This window comes from Sinohyriopsis cumingii, chromosome 13 (genome assembly GCF_028554795.1).
Source record: "Sinohyriopsis cumingii isolate HCF-2022 chromosome 13, ASM2855479v2, whole genome shotgun sequence".
Classification (NCBI taxonomy): domain Eukaryota; kingdom Metazoa; phylum Mollusca; class Bivalvia; order Unionida; family Unionidae; genus Sinohyriopsis; species Sinohyriopsis cumingii.
The window spans coordinates 70,500,758-70,522,332 of NC_142973.1; the positions used below are offsets into that span (position 1 = coordinate 70,500,758).

Consider the following 21,575-nt stretch of genomic DNA (forward strand, 5'->3'; position numbering starts at 1 on the left):
CAAAGTCCTCATTATTATTATTATTATTATTATTATTATTATATGTGTGTGTGGGGGGGGGGTGTTGTGTTGTTTTTCCTCAGTTGAGCGACAATCTGACTTCACGGTTTAGTTACGTGCAGACGACGCGTCTGACGCTCAGGTGATTTGGATATTTATAAAACTGGTTTGGCAGGTTTTTTGCCTGTGAAAGAGTAGTATGCGATGATTCTATTTTCGTCAAACAGTCCCAACACGTATAGGCGCCGTCAATAAGTGGGGATAGAAAGAAGGATTTATTTTTGTGTCCTGATTGAAAGGTAAGTATCCGTAATGTTATGTATTTTATATATACATATAGTCAGTGAAGGACAGCAGTTCATTTTAAATTGTCGAGTCATTTTCTTTTAGCAACTAAAGAGAATCTTCATTTGCCAGAGCTATGTTTTTGATACCCGACCGTGCCGATGGCATTAAATATAAATATAAATAATGATGAACACTTTGGATAGGTGTGTTAGTGGAGACTTCGTGGGCCAAAATGGACTTTGATAATATTTAGCCCAGTTTCAAACAATGAAGAATTCACATCATGAGCAATATGAATGAAGTGATAGTTCCCATTTATCTACATGTATGTTGCAATATCACAGGAGGAAAGGCATGACTGGCCTCAAACTGGAACTCTCTCACGAAATCGCGATTAAAGCATTAATCACCTTGAAGACAGCCATCTAATATGATGATCCAGCTCTCTACAAAGGCAGAAAATCAAATTCCATGAAAGTATTACAGGTGTGTGTGTGTGTGTGTGTGTGTGTGTGTGTGCGTGCGTGCGATTACCACTGCCAAGAAATCGAGGCTTTCATCAGGACATGACAAACAAATGATTTTAATTTTGGGAGGTGGGGTGTCAGTCCCTTATGGCATCAGCATGTCAAACAGGTATTTATGGCATGTGGGGTTTTGCTACCATGCCTTCATTTCTTGCCACCATGCCATAAAATTACTCATTTGATCCAGCTGATATCCACATTTCAACAATTTTAAATGGTAAACAAGCTAGATCATTGTTTTGTGTAGTTATTCACAAAGTTTCTTGATTTCTTTACTGCTTGAATGACTAATGGACAAATTGATCCCAAAAGCTGTTGTGAATTGGAAAAATCTGTTTTAAATGGAATTTTAATGGAAAGGGCTAATCATTAACTTGTTCATTGGTATCAGGATCTACTCACAATGGGTCTTTGCTATCAAGGGTTGACTGTTCACTTTGTTTCACATGAGCCTTTGGTATATGTAACTAGCTTACATGGTTTATTGAACAAGTACCTGTGGATGAAAGAGTTCCAGTCCATAGAAAGCATAATTAATTGACAGTTACTTATGCAGTTGGTTACATCTGTTAGGTATTCATTTTGTTGACCTCCATGATGTCATGTTGTCCACATGCTTGATTAAAATTTGTGTAAACATTTTAAATCATATAAACTGAAATGAAGTAATTAATGTTGACAGAGGCAGTTAATGAGTATTTTGATTGGATCAGGTCTTTCAGCTGCATCCAATCAGATCGTGGAACAGTAATCCTGTTTCTTCTAGCTACATATGCCAAAGGTGGATCTACAACCCTTGGCAAGCAAATATGCCCTCTATCATCAGCAGCCATCATATAGTTATTCTACTCATTCTGAGGTCAAAAGGTCAGAGATTAGGGTCACACACATGGACTGAAAGAAATAAAAACAATTTACACAAAACAACTTAAGTTCTGTATCATATGCTTTGGCTAAACTTTGCAGACAGCTTGGCTGTGAGACAGGGATGACACGAATTGATTTTGAAGTTAAAAGGTCAAGGTCTGAGGGACTCAAGAAAACTGGTCCTATGTTATCTAGTGTGGATTGCTTATGTTGGATACAAGAAAGGCAGTCCTCTCAATTGTGTGGTCAGTAGATCAATGGTCTATAGTACAAAGAAACTGATTTTTGCAATATGTCTTCTTTTTTGTTTGTTTAACTAAGATCATGTGTTGTTTGCATCTGACATAAGGAAAGACACCTATTGATCATGCAGGTTGTATTATTTCATATCACTAGGCAACATTGATTGCTTAGCAACAGTGACAAGACAAGTTAAATTGGTTTTGTATCTCTTATAGTTGACTTAAAATGGCATTGCAAATGGTACTAGTTGCTGCATCAAGAAATGTTTTAATGAAAACTGCACCACTAACAGACAGAGTTCCTGTAGTTATTTTCCTTTTTAACATAGAGTATACATTTAACTCGCCCTGAAAGGATCAAGACCCTTGTAATGTTAAAACTGATGTCGTGTTAACAAACACTTTTCCTTGCAGAGGGTTTGCATGCTTGAACCTCCCGGCTGATTGCTGGGCAATAACTAATTTAATAATTTGTCTTCAAGATTTTGTTTACCTTTATCAAAAAGTTTTATTTTCTCTTGAAAAAAAACTATATATGATTGCACTACAACAATGCATGTAATTATTCAAGTGATATCAATCATGGACAGTTATACTAATATCTGGCCAAACTTCTTGGCTTAAGAATATTAACATTATGAAAGCCTTGAACTTCTAAAGGTGAATAGAATCCATAATGTCTGCATGTTTGTAAAAGAGGGAAAAGAAATGGTATGGAATTACTGAAACCCATCACAATCTAAAACAATCTTGCATATTCATTCCTTAGGATGTTTGCATAAATGCACTTTTAGATGCAGCACCTGTTACCATTTGCAATGCCATGTGCAAACAACTATAGCACCACTGAACAGGAACCCTGGGTGACAAAGTAGTCTAAGGCATTTTCCGTTACAGATAAACCACATATCTCACCTCTGTCTATGTGAGGTTGAGTCTCAGCTCAAACATCATGGGTATGTGAGAAACCTTGCCAGTAGCTTCTTGTGGGTTGGTGGTTCTTCCTGTGGGTTGGTGGTTCTTCCAAGCATCTTCCTGGTTCCTTCCCCTCCAAATATACTGGCTGCCATAAATAGCCTATCATGTGCTGAAAAACTGGGCATTAAACACACAAAGAAGTGACAGAGGATTTTACATAAAAGAAGTATATCTGATGGAGGAAGAACCTGGCAAAATCCCAGGAAGAACCACTGACCCATGTATTGCTACTGGTAAGCTTTCTCACATACCCACATAAGCGAAACTCAAGACACGAACCCAAGCAGACCAAGGTGAGATGATGATCAGCAGAGGTGAGTGCCTTTGACCACTTGCAGTCCCCAAACACAGTCTAAAGCATTTATTTATGATATTGGTTGATAAAAATTGAAACATAGTAAGGAGCAACATTATCCAAGAAAGTATGGAAGTTCATGATTTTTATTGTGCCTCACTGTAACAACTTTGGTAGGGCATATAATTTTACAGTTGTCTGTCCCCCTGTGGTCTTAGGGATGTATACCTGCAGATATGCCCCCCCACATATCATAAAAGGTGATTAATGTAGGCAGAAGCCTGGCAGCTTAGTGCCCATTAGCATGCTGGACTTTCTACCAAAGTCTGCATGTTCGAATCCTGCCATAAGATCTGCCCAGGTCAACTTTAGTGGTGTGTCCTTGAACAAGACACATTGCTCCAATTGCCTGGCACTTAATGACCTATTTATGTTGTTATGCCATACAACATTATGAGACTTATCTTTTCATCCATTGCACATATTTGTTGGTTTTGCATTTATATCATTTTTCAGACACTGCGTTGGGGCGACAATGTTAAATTGAGCACCGTTTTCATCATGTTGATGGATTACCAAGTTGTGAAGAAAAATAGTGATTTGATAATAAATTAAAATTCAAAATCAGAAATTAACTTTTAAGTTTTGATGTTCAAATTTATCCATACAATCTACATACCGTAACCTTGATTTGTATGTATATTCTAATTCTTGTAGCCTCCATAACGATCCAAGATGACCAGCTCAACAGGTGCAACCTTTGTGATTAGAGTTGTGTTTTTGTTCTGCAACGCCCTCTTTGTTGTAAGTTCTCTCTCTCTCTCTCTCTCTCTCTCAACTAAAACATCAAATGAAGCATTGCAAAGGTGAAAATACACACACATGCACACACAGTTATATATAGACCATATAGCCATGTGTTAATATAACTAGTGCGATGTAGTATTTTGAACACATGATCATCAAATCAAATAAACAAAAAATGAATCTATTAAAAATAAATAGAATAATTTGTACTCGTAGTAACTTCATATCTTTTCAAAGGGTAGTATTTTTGATATACAGTCTAACTTGGCATGCATAATGTTAGTGTAAAAATATAAAATTATGATTTGTAACAATATAAATATATTCATGTATGAGTGTAACAACATAAATCATATGATTGTGATTGTATAACAGTATAAAATTAGCCTATTCCAAATGTTAAATTTTAATGTTGATTTCATTTGTCGAATTTTAAAATATTTATTTGTTGTTTTCTAAAATTATTGTCATTTTTCAGCTGATGGGAGTAGCTATGGTTGCTATTGGATGTTACCTGAAAATAGGTGGCTCTGAATACCTGGAATTGCTGAAAGCAGACGACTATAACACTGCCACCGCTCTGATGATAGCTGCAGGAATTATTGTCTTTATTGTTGCTTTCATTGGCTGTCTTGGTGGTTGGATTGAAAATAAGTGTCTGCTAAGCACAGTAAGTCTTATAATCAGAATGAACAGTGTAGACCTTGATCATCTGGCACAATTTTTGACATTTGATCTAGGTTGTTGTTTTTCTTTCTTTTCAGGATTGCATTATATACGTGCACAGTCTTATAATCACAATGAATGGTGTAGACCCTGATCAACTGGTACAATTTGAGACATCTGATCTAGGTCTTTGCTTTTCTTTGTTTTGAGGATTGCACGATATACATGCACACAGTCTTATAATCGGAATGAACAGTGTAGACCCTGATCAACCAACACAGTTTGTCACATTTGATCTAGGTCTTTGCTTTTGTTTGTTTTGGGGGTTGCATTACACGCAAGCAGTATGACAAATACTTTGATTAGCTGCCTTCATTTTGAAGTCATTGACAGGCACAGTGTTTCATAGAAAATCAGTGTTTGCTACACACAATCATTTATTTTGGCATACATGTAATAAACATTTTCTGTTTCCCAAACTAAGGAAATGTTTTTTGTTTTTTTTTAAAAATGTGTCTGTGATTGTAAACATGGCTTGGGTCAGTCATTTTGGGGAGAAAAGCAGATATTTGGAAATAAAATTTGGGAGTAAAGAGCTATGATTCTTATTTTGAGATAAGATATTGTGGGACTGGGGCTGATTAAACACTGAGACAGTGGTTTTGAGGACTCTACAAAATCTGTGTATTATGCTTCAGTGTGGTAATATTAAATGGGGGGGGGGGGCCTGAGTGGCCAAGTGGTCTAAAGCGCTTTCCGTTACGGATCACTGCCATCTCACCTCTGTCTGCATGGGTTCGAGTCTCAGATTCAGCCAATGTGGGTATGTGAGAAAGCTTGAGCTTCTCGTGGTCGGTGGTTCTTTCTGGGGATTTCCCAAGTTCTTCCTCCACCATTAATACTGGCCGCCATGTATAGCCTATCGTGTGCTGAAAAATGGCATTAAACCCTACAACAACAACAACAACATATTAAATTAGGTGTCAGTGTAAGACTGATGTCTATTTGAAGCACAAGTGTTCTTTTAGGAGCATATTACTTTTAGTGAATTACAAATCTAAAAATAATGTTGAAATTAAGAAATAAGTATAGGCTAATTTATATCATAGACAACACAAAGTGTCCATCAAGTACAAAATACTAGCAAGTATTAATAAGTAGTCTGTTAACAAATATGGAAGAAGATACAAAACTAGAGAAACCTTAAAATTGCTGTTCTTATAACACATTAAGTTTACAGCAGTGGAAGAATTTCAACAGAAAGCATCCTACTGACTTAGATTTCTTTGCAAACTGCTCTTACATTTGCTATTAGGCAGACATCAGGCAGGTGAGCATTCTCTTTCCCACATGGGCCTCATGTTAAATTGTATACCATATTTTTCATGACTTTTTCCCCTTGTTTTCAGTACTTTATCAGTGTCTGTGTAATCTTGGCCTTGGAAATAGCAGCTGGAGTTATTGGATTAACTTACAAAAGTCAGGTAAGACCTCCATGCTCATATCCAAACTATCTAAACTTTGACCATGATGCATCTGTTATGCCATTACATGTATTTTATTGTACATAACTAAATCTTGTCCAAATGCTTTTTACTGTAATTTTTAGTAATAACTTGTTATTTAAAATCTGACAGACAAAATGTGAATAATAGAGATTTTTGTTGTTGAAAAACTGCTTTCAACTTCTCAAATACATCTCATAGTTTTTGGATGTATAATTAAGTTTCAAAGTGATCAGAATTACAAAAGTTACCACTTTTAAATTACACTGGACAACAAATTTTTACAAAAGTCATGTTACTGAAATAAAATTAGTCAATTCTTATCAATTTTTATGTGCTGAACACGAATATGACAGTCAAATTGCAAAATTGGCTCTAGTTTTTTTGTAATCTGCAAGAAATTAATGTTTACATAACGAAATGCATTCCAATAGTAAAAGGTCAACTGTAATAGCCTACCTATAAAAAATCAAGTCATTGACTACATCTTAGATTTCTTCGCCTGTCTCTTGTACGGGAGCATCTCTGAGGAGTGTCCAGCAGTAGTCAGCCAGCATTGTAGTGGACCATTTTCCCTGGTATCTTTGTTCCATTGTTGCGATATCTTGATGAAAACGTTCGCCGTGTTCATCACTAACAATACCACAGTTGCTAGGAAAGAAATCCAAATGGGAATGAAGGAAGTGAATCTTTAGAGACATATTGCAGCCAAGTTTCTTATACTTCATCAACATGTCTTCTACTAGTTCCTTATAGTTTTCTGCCCTAACATTTCCGAGGAAGTTTGTAGAAACTAGGCGAAAAGCATTCCATGCTTGTTTTGCGTCACCTTCCAGCAAGTTGTTGAACTGGTCATCTTTGAAAAGCTCTCGAATCTGAGGACCCACAAAAACTCCCTCTTTAATCTTTGCTTCGCTGAGTCGAGGGAATTTTTCATGCAGGTATCGGAATGCTGGCAAAGTCCGGTCAATGGCTTTCACGAAGTTCTTCATCAAACCTAGTTTGATGTGAAGGGGTGGTAGCAAGATTTTCTGAGCCTCAGCCAGAGCTGGGTGTTGGATATTCTTCTCTCCAATGGCTACATTCTGCCTGTGAGTCCATTCCTTCCTCATGTAGTGCATTTCCCTTGCTCGGCTATCCCACTCGCATAAGAAACACATGTATTTTGTATATCCTTGCTGCAGTCCCATTAAAAGGGCAACTACCTTCAAATCACCACAGAGGTGCCAGCTGTACTTGTTATACTCAATGGAATTCAGTAGCTGCCTTAAGTTATCGTATGTCTTTTTCATGTGGACAGCATACGCTACTGGAATAGATGGAAGAATGTTTCCATTGTGCAAAAGCACAGCCTTGAGACTCAGTTTCGAAGAGTCCACAAATAGTCTCCATTCTTGTGGGTCATGAGTGATTTTTAAAGCATTCATGAGGCCCTCAATATCGGAACAGAATATCAGATTACTTTCCTTTCTGAAGAAAGGCTCCAATTGCTGGTGGCGCTTTCGATATGCAGTAATTGTGATATCTTCTTCTAGAAGATTCCATTGTTGGAGTCTTGATCCTAGCAATTCTGCCTTGTTCTTTGATAAGTCCAAATCACGAATCAGGTCATTTAGTTCTTCCTGTGTTATTCTGTGTGGGGTTGATGATGCACCACAGTGAAAATCTGGATCACTGCATGCTGATGGACCAGGAGAAGAACAGGTCGACTCACCTTTGTCTTCGTCAGATGAATCAAGAGAATATTCTGCTGGAGGTTCTGGAATAGGAAGTCCCTCACCATGTGGAACTGGTCTCAATGCAGACGGAATGTTTGGGTGGACTATTCTCGACTTCTTTCGCTTCGTTATTCCGCCGGAAAGAGGAGGAACCAAGCAGAAGTAACAGTCATTTAGGTGGTTGCTTGGCTCTCTCCACACCATTGGGACTGCAAACGGCATTGATGACCTTTTGCAATTCAACCACTGTGAAAGCTGTGTTGTACATGTAGCACAGCATATATGCGGAGCCCAAGGCTTGTCTTGGTCACCAACCTTGCATCCGAAGTAAAGATGATATGCCTTCTTCACTTGAGAATTGATACTTTTCTTCTGGTTGGCAAATGTCACTTCCCCACAAATATAGCAAAAATTGTCCGCGGTATTAACACACTTTCGAGGCATTACTGTTCTTTATTGTACGTAAATGGATAAAATAATAAGTTTTATGTAACAGTAGCTTGAACTGTCTCGCACAACATCTAAAATATTTTAAATGCTGAACCTATCTGATTGGGCTTTATATAGTACACTGCTTACGTCAGCTTCAGCAGCCGCCTGGCATTAGTATAATAGGCCTACACATGTATAGTACACTGCTGACGTCAACTTACTTCAGCAGCCGCATGGCATTAGTATTGCATTGCATCAGAAAATGATGCAATCAACTGTGGATGATGTGAGCATGATGGTATTATGCAGTGTTACATCATTATTCCGGATGTTGCTGCAGTCCTACTGGAGAAATTTACACAGTGAAACATAGAAAATGAGGTATATGAATATCTTCAAAACGAGAGCCAATACAAATTTTTCACGGTTATATTCGTGTTCGGCACACCAAAATACTACAGATTAGGGCCTTTTCAAGTCAGTAATGATTTCACTGTTGACCAGTGTTATAAACTGTACAACCCTGTCCACTGTGAAGAAAGTTCATGAAAAATATAGATCATTAAATTAGGGCAGAAAAGAAATTCACTTGAACTCTCTTCCACTTGTATCCTCCATGATTATGGGACATGACATGACATCACACAACACCTGGCCTAAAAGCAGAAACAACTGGTGAGTGCTGGTGGACTTTAAGCTGAGGATTTCAGAAAGGAATATTTGAAAATTCATATCTCATCAACCCAGTATTTATCTAAATTTGTTACTTTTTATTCTGTCAACAAGTATTTCTTCTCTACGAAATGGTGATCACTTTAGTGTTGATTATTAGGACAATAAAAGGAATTGTATACTAGAACCATTTATTGACAAAAAAAGAGCTGAACAATATAGAGGGGTCACACTACCAGGTGAAGTGGGCGACTAAGTTGCCTAACAAATGTAAACTTTGCCTTCTGTTAGGAAAGTGAAAACGATTTTGCCCTGTGATTTTTTTTAAAGGTAGAAATTTGACTGACCATACTTTTTTAGATGCCCCCTCGCTTTAACCAGATAAGCTCTAGTGTTGTGTTGTAGCAAAATGTATTCATCAAGCCATCAGTAGCTAGGCCTAGTTTATATATCAATTACACTAACAAAACAAACTGTTGCACATTCACAGGCATGTGTTTTGATAGCTGATTCACCTTTAACTCTTGCCTGAGTAAGTTAGCTATCACTGCTCGATTTCCACATGTTATCCAGTGCTAAATGCAAATATGGATACTCAGAATAGAGGGCATAATTCAAATAAGAGAACACACTTATATATTTCATTTCTTGCTTTGCTTTCACTTTTCCCCCTTCTCCCTGATGTGCTCTCACTTCTCCCTGTTCTTTCAAAAGAAGAAGTCACTTTTTCCTAAACTTCAAGTCTAGCTTGACCCCTGATATACAAAATCCATGTCAGACTTATAATATTTGTGTCCAGAAATCACTCAGTCAGGTAAGCCAAGACTGCATGTAGCAAGGCTAACATTATGTGCAGTTAGTATACATGATGGAATTAGTCAAGTGAGCCAAGACTGCATTTAGCAAGGCTAACAGTATGTATGGTTAGTACACATGATGGAATCAGTCAGTCAAATGAGCCAAGACTGCATTTAGCAAGGCTAACATTGTGTACAGTTAGTACACATGATGGAATTAGTCAAGTGAGCCAAGACTGCATTTAGCAAGGCTAACAGTATGTATGGTTAGTACACATGATGGAATCAGTCAGTCAAGTGACCCAAGCATGGCCGGCGCCAGACTATCTGGCGCCCTAGGCAAGGTTAGATTCTGGCGCCCCCACCCCCCCCAGAAAATATCAATTTCAAAATGTATAAACCCTGCCCCCCTCTGGTTACGCCATTGTCTGTATAAGCCTAGGCCTAGGGATTAAGGGTCTGTTACGGTTCACAAAACACAACATCCCCACTCCCATTTCAGTATGAATTGATGATACAGATATATTTATAGATTATATAGGTCTACTTACAGTCAATATAAATTTGTCAAGCCCGGTAAGAAGTAGGCTTTAATAATCGATGCTGTTTCAGTTGACCTGAAAATAGTTGTTGCACTGATTCTACCACTTTCAGGCTGACCGACACATATTAACTATGTTTACATGCTGGACTGTGCATGGTGCTTTAACGATAGGTGATTAGATGATCATTTTGGCATCGCTAACTTCCATAAGCACAATACATGTACTTGTGACAGACTTTTCTCTGGCTACTGACTTGTATTAACCAGTGAAACACTTGACAAAATAAGTCTGCAATTTACAGTACTTTGACAGTTTAACAGGGTCAAAATGATGATACAAAACATAGCAAATGTTCCCAGACCTTTCTTTCTGCGGCAAACTGAAGGTTTCGTATACACGCAATTCCACAGAAAAACTCGTGGCCTATAAAAACACACGAACGTAATTACGTCCTGAAAGTTTTGTATACGCACGATTTTCACTCACTCATTTTGCTTGTTTCGGTCAGGCTGAATCTACTCGATTATTTGTCCCTGTATGAAATAAACCAGGACAAAAAACGACCCTCAATAAAACTGAAATTTATTTATTTATTTTTCAAAACTGTTGTTGATTTGGAGAAATGCTCCCCCTGAAATCAGAGCCCTAGGTGGCTGCCTAGTTTGCCTATATGGTAGCGCCGGCCCTGAAGCCAAGACTGCATTTAGCAAGGCTAACAGTATGTACAGTTAGATGGAATCAGTCAGTCAAATGAGCCAAGACTGCATTTAGCAAGGCTAACATTGTGTACAGTTAGTACACATGATGGAATCAGTCAGTCAAATGAGCCAAGACTGCATTTAGCAAGGCTAACATTGTGTACAGTTAGTACACATGATGGAATCAGTCAGTCAAGTGAGCCAAGACTGCATTTAGCAAGGCTAACATTGTGTACAGTTAGTATACATGATGGAATCAGTTACTCAGGTAAGCCAAGACTGCATTTAGCAGAGCTAACATTATGTACAGTTAGTACACAAGATGGAATTAGTCACTCAGGTAAGCCATGAGTGGTTTTAGCAAGGCTAACATTACGTACAATAATTACACAAGATGGAATCAGTTAGTCAAGTGAGTCAAGACTACATTTAACAAGGCTAACATTGTGTACAGTTAGTACACATGATTGGAATTAGTCAAGTGAGCCAAGACTGCATTTAACAAGGCTAACATTATGTACAATTAGTACACAAGAAAATAGGTCAGTATGAAAAGCTTCTCCTCTCATGGAATTTTCATTGTAGTGGACAAATGCTTGTAACAAATTGGCATAGCATTAAATTACCAATTTTATGCCATCCTCTGTGAAATTTAACAAATATATTGTAGACATTATTTACTCTTGCAACCTGTATATTTGATTTATTTTATCAAGTAAATTGGTCTTAGTCCATATCAGACTTGTGACATTCATTGTAAATTAACGCTGTATCTAAGTTCACCAAGCCTCTGTTTACATATGCAAGTTCTTTAACCTGTAAAAGAAATTTTGCATGTGTCACTACTGGCAAGCTACATTTCTTGACTGTTGATTCATGACACCTGTTGCCATAAATTGGCAGCTTATAAAGTCAGATTGTCAGCCTAATGTGAGACTTCTTGAGCACAGTCCTGGCATTACTATTCCAGTAATTAAAAGCAATTGTTGATGATGCTCTCTTTAGGATATGTAAATGTTAAAACCATGTTAGTAGTTATACTATATACATACGCATACATATGCATATCTTTTATCTTTTTCTTTTTTGTTGCAAGCTGGATGCGAAATTACAGTCCAAACTAATGGAAGGCCTCAGAGATCCCAATAAAAAAGTGGCTTGGGATAATGTCCAGTCAAAGGCAAGTAGATATTGAAAACTGTCATAATTGATTTAAATAAATTAAGAAATTTTAAAAGATTAATGAATGTCAGATCCAGCCCCCATCCCCTTCTGCCATTTGCAGACAAGAGGGATGGGGATGTGTCAGTCCAGTAATATAGCATACATGAGTTCACATTTTCTTTTCTCTACAATAAATGGCACAATCTTGCAGTGCATATCTGACTATGGTTTACGATTTACTTCTGATAGTTTGTGACCTATTTCTGTACCTGTATGATGTTTGGTAGGTAGGTACAAGTGGTATCATGGATTTGCACATAGAAGTATTTATTTGATTCTTTAATGGGGCATTGATCACAGTCTTTATTGAATGACTAGTTAGTAATGGGACCATGAAATGTATTTTAAAATAATGCTCAGAATGAAGATTTGTTTATTCAGATGTAATTGATCTAATTATTTTATAATCAACATGGCAGTATATATATATATATAGAGAGAGAGAGAGAGAGAGAGAGAGAGAGAGAGCTCATTGCTTCATCAGTACCAATCAAGCACCAATTTTCATCATATACTTTATATATTTTTCATGGAAAAAAAGTCATTTTCACATGCTTCAAAACCTTACTTTGTGTCCGTGAATTCTTGGTTTTATCACAATCACCAGGTTATCTTTAAGACAGTCTGATTGGCTGATGCATTTAATCAAAGATCAATAAGAATATCTGACTCAGATGGTCTGTCATTGATATAACATGATTGGTTTTATCACTGTCACCAGGTTAACTTTCAGACAATCTGATTGGCTGATGCATTTAATCAATGATCAATAAGAATATCTGACTCAAATGGTCTGTCATTGATATAACATGGTTGGTTGTGATGCCATAAAAATTAAATGGTAAAAACAAAATTTTCAGAAGAAACTTTTCTCAATTATAATTTATGGCTGATAATCATGTATCAAATTATTTAGTTTTTTTGCTTTTTTGACCAATCTTCAGTCAGTTTGTTTAGTCATCTCACCACTAAATATAATGAGAGGTAGGTAAAAAAAATGCTAATATCTTAAAAAAGATAAACCCTTCCGAATAATTTTTTTTTGTGTTCCTATAAAATAAAATATAAAAGGTAAAATATATGAAAATCATTGTAATGCTACAAAGAAGGTAGAATCTGTAAAATATGTATTGACGAAGGATCTCCTAAATAGATATTTTCATTGATTTATTAATCAATATTCCTGATTAATTCAAGAGAACAAAGTGGTAATAAAAATTTCTTGACTAATAGGGTTTCTTTGTGCTTGTAACATTGACAGTAAGTGCATCTGTGTGTTATTGTTGCCCATATTAATCATTGTATCTACACGTTTCCCTGTGTTAAAACTTCTGTATTATATGGAACAACCCACAGACCCACATCAGATAATGATAAATTGAATATCGCCATGCTGTTGTGGTACCCTCCATCTGTTCATCTATCTGCCTGTAATGACATCTGTCTAATCACTGGGTGGAAATTCACAAAACTTACAAGATAGGTTGCCCATGTGATGGTGTGAATGTTAGGACCCATTCCTGGGGTCCCTGGTTGGAAACCAAATGCCATATTTAAAAAAATTGCATTTTGCCACTTTTTTAAGGGGGGGGGGGAGGGACATGTAGAAAAAATGTTCACCTGTATATGCTATAGCTTGAAAAGATAATTTTTTATAGACCAGGAAGTGTAACATGCTTTCTGATTGGTTAAATGCCATAATTTGCAGTAAAATACAGGATGTACTGTTGGAAGTTAGGATACCATTGTCATACTTCATGATTCTTGCAGTGATGTAGTTCAGTGGAGAATTACATTTCAGCTGGGGTTTGTTTTAAACATTTTGACAAGTATGTTTGAATGGAGGTAGCATTCATGTGTTTAAAGATTTGATGCTAAATCAGTTTTACTATTGCAAGTATCTGTTTTTCATGTTTCGCTGACATATCACTAGTAAAACCCAGTTTACAATAAAAGTACCATTAGCATCCACAAATATAACGCTGTTAATCCCTTTGTAAAGATACTTTCTTTTATATGATTGACCTGATCATCCTTTAGCTCATTCACTTTCTCATCCCCACTATTTTGTTGAACTTACTTTTGCATCTCTAGAGTTGTTTTAAATATTTTGTAATCCAGGAAATGTGTTGTGGTGTGAACAACTATACAGACTGGCTTGGCTATGCCGACTCTGCCAACCCAAATGCGATACCCAACTCGTGCTGTTCTGGACCTCGGTGTGGAGATCAGGGTGGGGAGGTTGCCTATAAAATTGTAAGTCATGGTAGACTTCTGTATTGCCAATATTATATGAATGTAAGGCATAATTATCACCTTTGCATTGGAGATGGCATAATTGTTATCAGGATGCCATCTGAAATTTTATCTCAGCTTTTGAAAGTTTTAAGTTGAGACAGTTATTTGAACTTTCAACCCCCTTACTGCAGGTATTTATAAAATGAACTGGTCTTCTTTTGTGTAGGATTTCAGCAACCATTTGTTTGGCTGAAATCCAAGATTGCATAGGTTATTTATATACAGTAAGGAACATTAATTTGAGCCTGTCTGTCCATCCTTTCTTCCTTCTGTCCATCTTTTCTTCCATCATTCCATCCATCCACCTCACATTCATTTCCACACATTGAGGAATTATTATTAGATCTCAAGCAAATTTGATATTGATATTGGTGATTTCTTAGCTAAATTTAATTCTGTATCATCTTCACAGTTTAATCCCTTGATTGTATGTTTTATATAAACCACATGGGTCATGCTGTTTGATATTGATGAAATTTGTCAGAGTTTAATTGTCAGCATTCTGTATGATTGTTTAGTTGTGTTGTAGCATGTTTGATGAAAGACTTCTGGATATCACTTGGAACATTCTTTACTTTTGAACTTGTGGCAGGAAGGACATTTAGGATTATTTGGGATTTAATTCACACTACGGTTAATGTGTCATAAATTTGCACTTTGTAACTTGAAAAATAATTTAATTGTTGATATTGCTAAACTTGTTAGTTTCACTTCTGTCTGTTACATTGTTTAAAGGGGGGTCCCCAAGTGGTCTAAAGCACTCACCGTTCTGGATCACTGTCATCTCACCTCTGTCTGCGTGGGTTCAAGTCTCAGGCTTGGCTAATGTGGGTATGTGAGAAAGTTTGCCAGTTGCTTCTCGTGGGTCGATGGTTCTTCACGGAGTTTTCCATGGTTCTTCCTCCACCAGTTATATTGGCTGCCATGTATAGCCTATCTTGTGCTGATAAATGGTGTTAAACCCTACAACAACAATATAGTTTAAGATCTAGAGTCATAATATTATAAATGATCATTACTGAACACCATTTCTTATGATGAAATACAAAAATCATTTGTTTTAATCTTGTGCTATTCCAAGGAATGAACTCCCAAAAACCATTAGATCAGAAATTTAAATGTGTTCAAGCAAAATTGTTTGACCTTTATTTTCAAAGGCAGTTTCATTGTAAACACTGAAATATATGCACACCAATTTATTCTGTTAATTCACATCATATAGACACTTTGTGCTCTTATACTTAGTGTATCCTGAGGGATTTAGAGGAGAATAGAATATTATAACTAACTGAAAAATAAAGTATTTATTATTGTTTTTAGTAGTAGTAGTAGCAGTAGTAGTAGAAGTACATGTATTAAAATGAGACAACAATTATATAGAGATATTTGCTTGACATGAGTGAATAATGGATATATTTCATCAAATAGGTATAAAAAAAATCTGTATTTTAATGAGTGATAAAGTTGAGTGAAAATAAACTTAATTTTTGTACATTGTTAGTACAGGTAGGTTGGCAAGTGTCATAGGTCATATAGATCTTTTGGGGTTCTGTCTTTTTATTTTTCATGCAATGCCAGTACCCAAAAATAATTTTTACTTATTTGGCAAATAACTTTTCAAACTTTTGAAAAGAACCATTTTTTCTGTGTATGATGCACTACACAAAATATGGTTCATGGGCTGCACTGACAAAGTGTACATGTGACTCCAACCTGACACTGTATCAGAAGCGTTTTACTTCCTGCCCATCAGTTTAATTTTTTTTCTAGGAATTTACACATAATTATTGCTTTGTTAAGATGTATGTTCCCCTTGTTGTGGGAGTTGATGGACTTCTTTCATGCTGTCATTATTATTGATGCAGAACTTTGTTTTTCTCACAGGGCTGTTATGTTTTTCTCACAGAGTTGTTTTGTTTTTCTCACAGGGCTGTTATGAGAAAGGAAAAGAACTTATTAGAGCCAACTTTTACATGCTTGGTGCTGCTGGGATCGCTTTAGGTGTATTACAGGTAGGTTACAAACCTTTCAACTTAAAACATTTATATTACCTAACTGCTTAGCCTTTCTTCCTAAAGATTCATTCTGTAATCTCTCAGACTGGTTAAATGCCAGAACCTATCAGTATGGTTAGATTGGGTTGGTCTTTATGTCACAGCAACACTTTAAAGGTTATATCACCCCAAGGCAAGTTGAGTAAAGTGACTTGCCCAAAGAAATGCCATTTTGGGGCTGATTTGATGGTGGGAATCAAATGAATATTCTCTTCTGGTCATATGTTCAGTGCCTTCACCACTGAGCCACTCCTGCATCCCATTCAGAGATGAAAGAAATTATACTCCAGTCAAGATTTTCATTGTTGGTCTTTGTATGACTTGATTCAAGCATTGGGGTGTGTATTTTTTTTTTTCTTTATGAACTTTTAGAGTTAAGTAATCTTGGTTAGTCAGTTATGTGGAAATATTATGAAAGACCACTTTTTACACGAGTCGGCAGAATTTTTATGTTAATATTTCTGTGGTCCTGAATAATTTTCTTTCATGACATATTTTTTCCACAGTCCTTTCATATCAGGCATATCAGTATTTTGTGAAAAACATTTGCATCACTTGGTGAACGTTGTTTATGAATTGTTACCTTGAATGGCAATGGGAGAAAAGTATGGTTTTCACAAAGTTACTTCTCTTAGACAAATGCTGAGATCTGTTAATGGAATCTAGCATGAGAAAGCAAGAGGTTGTGACTTTGTATGGGGGTTTTTTTTAAGTTTTTATTTGGACAGTCATATATGAAATTGTTTCACATAGTCTTATGAAAATACAGTTATCTTTTGTCGACATGATTCCAAACTTTGAATTTGATCTCTGACACATATGAGACGAATGGTATTTTGAATTTCTCTTGTTAGAACAGTAGGATTGTTGACCTGACAAAAATGCTAGACAAGAAAAAACTCAATGCATAGATAATTCTTCTTTTTTTTAGGTCATTCTGCTGGGAACTTCACTAGCTTATGTCATTTGTCTAAGGAGAGATCAAATGGTTTAGAAGAATCAAGTCTACAACAGAAAGTCAACATCCGTGCTTCTTTAAAACACAGTACCACCAAGGAACCATTTATATATCTTTTAGCCCCATTTCACAAACAGTCATTTATCAAACACCCATGCTGCATGAGTCGTATGTAATACTGAGAACTTAGTTGATTACATTAGAGAGAATCCACAGAATGTGTGTGATTACATTCTTATTTTCAAAAGATTCAAGTTGGTTATTTGCTTTGTTGAGTCACACCAGAAAACTAAGCAAACGACTTAAGTCATATTGCAGTTATGATAGTTCTTCCAAACTGAATTCAAGATGGGAGATTAACACAAGCCATATAGAATCTCTACTTGGAAGCCAAAGTCTAACAGACCAAAAAAATGGTTTGTAATAAATCCACGTTTAACATGTAGGTAATCACCTGTCTTTTGCCAATAGTGAATCTGTCTCTTCAGAGGTTCTCATACAAATACACCTGCTAATTAAAGAAAATGGTAATTAGCCCCTTTTCATCATATAATTATCATCTTCAACTTTTCTTTATCGAGGACAAATTTTCACAGACACTTTGGTGTTTGTTGTCTTCACAACATAAAAAGGCACGATCCACATTTTGTAATGTTAACAAAATGACTTTTGTAATGAAAATTTGTTAAAGACCTTTTATGAAAATAATGACAAATTGCTGTTCATGGGCCTGTGGATGATTTTTCAGACAAAAATGACATCACATGTCATCAACATAGAAAGGTGAACTTTGCCAAGAAAGTCACATGGTACAAAGGACCTCATCTAACACGTAAAAGTATGAAATCCTAAATAGTTCATCAGTTTCATTCATCAAATTCTTGTTGTTCTCATAGCAGGACACATACAAGTTAGTGTACATGTTTTATACAATGGTATTGTTAGAGGTAAATAATGTAAATAATACCCATTGATACAGAGTTTGGATATTTGGGGTGTAGAACAAGTGTGGATTGTACTTGCATGCTTGAAACATGCAGTAAAGGTTATAATAATGTTGTTTCTGTCTCAGGCAACAACAATTCCTTATCCCATTGAGGCCAGACAACTAAAAGTCATTGTTGGGCTAGTGAAATTTGATGCAAACAGCTTGTCTTTTTACATGATAAATAAAACAAATTATAATCCTTGGCCATTTTTGCATACTCCTTGTTGGGCTAGCAAGTGAAAATTGCCCTTTGACACTTTGTGTATGTGAATTGATTCTGAACCATTGTGATTTAAACTTTAATAGAGCCTGCAAACATCATCATGGAAGAATATGCAAATGCTCACAGGATGAGGAAAAAATTTCACCCATTGACTTGGAAATGTGACTTACCTTTGAAATTAGCTCATTCCACCTGCTAGACCATCTACCTGGCTATTTTCCAAACATATTTTCCATTACCCCTTTCTCACTGTCCTATATGTTTTTAAAAAGGTTTTGATTTTAAGATGTTACTGATGTAGATTCAAGTGGAAAGCATCAACTTTTATCACTCAAAATAGTAAGTAGTCCAGACAGACTGAGTAGAAAATGTATTTAAATTTGGGTCAGAAATTTTATTTTAAAAAATTGAATAGTTCTCTTTACTGTTTAACTGCTTACTGCTATTGGCTCTGAAAAGGAGCAGGTTCATAACTTTTTGAGAGCAATAAAACATTCAAATCAAACTTTTTCTTTGCATCCAGCCGAAAAATATGTGTAGTTCATTCTTAGCATTAGGGTTTTATATCTCAGCCCATATTTACAATTGTTTATTCATATGTTTGTTTTGCATTTGTGAGTTTAATGTTATTTTCAGCACATGATAGGCTATACATGGCGGGTAGTATATCTGGTGGAGGAAGAACCCAGGAAAACTCTTGGAAGAACCACCGACCCAGGGGAAGTTTCTGGCAAGCTTTCTCACATACCCATGTTGGCTGATCTGAGACCTGAACACACCCTGAAAATATGAGATGTAATAGTGATCTGTAAAGGCAAATGTTTTAGGCCACTTGGCCACCCAGGGTCGGGTCTCTTCTTCAAAGGAGTGCCCTCTCTTAAGGGTTTACATTTATGTTAGATAGAAAATAGATTCAACAGTTACATATAAGAATGTCTCTTATAAACCTTGCCAAAGTGGTACACAGTTGTGTGTGTTTATTTATATGTCAGTATGCTTTCTTTGCCTTTACATTTTCAATATTATCATGTTATAGATGTATAGACATTTACTGAGATTTGTCATTGTTAAATTAACAAAAACTTTATGCATTATAACAGGCTGGATAAGAGAGTCAATGATGTGGCAAAAAATATATAATAAAAATGTCATGACAATTAAGTGACACATGTATTACTATGGAAATAAAACGATTCCAATGAATCAAAATTAATACTGCTTAATTTCTTTTGCAAAGATTTTATGTACGATGCATAATCAAGACAAGTCCAGCTGCAAACTACACAGACTCATATCTGTCATTGCATAATGTGCTGGCAGATCTGGGTCTCTGAAGTTTACAAGGAGTAATCAGTAAAACAAACAATACAGACCCTGATCTGCCTATGCATTATTTTTGTGTACAGTTGGACTCGATTTATAATTGAGTATCTAAAGTACAAAATATAAGAATTCAAATGTTTCATTTCCATGTAACAAACACAAAAGTCAGACAAAAGGATATTTTATTGTAGTAATTGAATTTCTTTGATTTTCCCTATTTATCCAATAGCAAGTTCATCCTTTTCTTAATGATTGTTTTTGGCATATGCTAGAGATATCTTTGTCTGATAATATGGCTGTATTGTTTTTGGCATATGCTAAAGATATCTTTGATAATATGGCTGTATCATATTGTTATTAAAGTCATTAATTTTTATTAAAGAAATGCAAAACCAGTCAAGTGATAAACCTTTTTAAGTTGTATAGTTTCAGTACTGTTAATTGAAATACTTGATTTACCGTATTTATCTGATGATAGCCCAGACCCATCTTGATGAGAATGTTTATATGCTGTCCTCCTGGGCTAATCACTGGAAAACACTGTAACTTTTTTTTAATAAGAATCTCTTATTCTCCAAATTGTGACACACATCTTCATTTTGTATAGAATTCACATGTACAGTATTTTGAATATATTTTGTACACTTCATTTAGTATGTAAATATATTTCAAATCAGATACTTAAGTAAATTCTTTAGCAAATAAAATGTGTATTTAATTTTATGCTGTTTTTGTTTCATATATATATATATACTAATTGTGATGTACCTTGATGTTTATGACATCAAAATCTCTTATAAGATTTACATTTATTACATTTGTAATGCTGCATCAGCTCCTATTTCAAACACTTGTATATTAAATGGGCATAACCAGTCATTTAATGATAAAACATGACTTACCTTATAGTAGCTTAATTTGTTCCTAATTTTCCATTTTTCATCATGAAAAGTTGAATATCATCAGATAAAAGATTTAAATTGATTTTCAAATGCTTATGAGCAGAGCATTTGGATAAATCTGTTTTATGACACCTTTTTCGAGTACTGTACCACAATAAACATTTTACCATTTACCAATAGTACTGGAGAATCTGGTGACGTCATGTGGACATTTTAGCAACAGTGTGAATTTGAACAGGGTTCTGCTATTACCAAAGTGAAGTACATTTCATATTTGTTGCAAAATAACCACATTATGACAATGGTAGAAGATCTTTAATTTGAAAATTCTCAGCTCAAGCAATTGTTCAACAAAAGGTGGAAACCCAATTGGACCAGCCTGGTTTGGATGCCTCTGTGTTTCCTTGGAAAAGGCACTTAGAACCCATCTTCCTCTGAATGAAATAAAGTGCTAAATATGCAACTGAAAAAACAACCAACATACCTACAGCTGGAGGCCTCACGTGACAAGTTTCCTCTTGACTCAATGTCATTTTATAGCAGGTCAATAACAATCCATAAAACTATA

General features: G+C 35.8%; 1 protein-coding gene across 1 annotated transcript; it reads left to right on the top strand.

The window, feature by feature from the left end:
* The first annotated feature begins 175 nt into the window (after positions 1 to 175).
* On the top strand, positions 176 to 20,828 carry LOC149785802 (tetraspanin-9-like). The gene is made up of 8 exons (XM_089979737.1): positions 176 to 299; positions 3,915 to 4,001; positions 4,483 to 4,674; positions 6,080 to 6,154; positions 12,134 to 12,217; positions 14,383 to 14,517; positions 16,488 to 16,571; positions 17,545 to 20,828. Exons 2-8 carry the CDS (start codon positions 3,933 to 3,935, stop codon positions 17,605 to 17,607), a joined length of 702 nt encoding a protein of 233 aa, XP_089835863.1. The 5' UTR covers positions 176 to 299; positions 3,915 to 3,932; the 3' UTR covers positions 17,608 to 20,828.
* Positions 20,829 to 21,575: the final 747 nt, after the last annotated feature.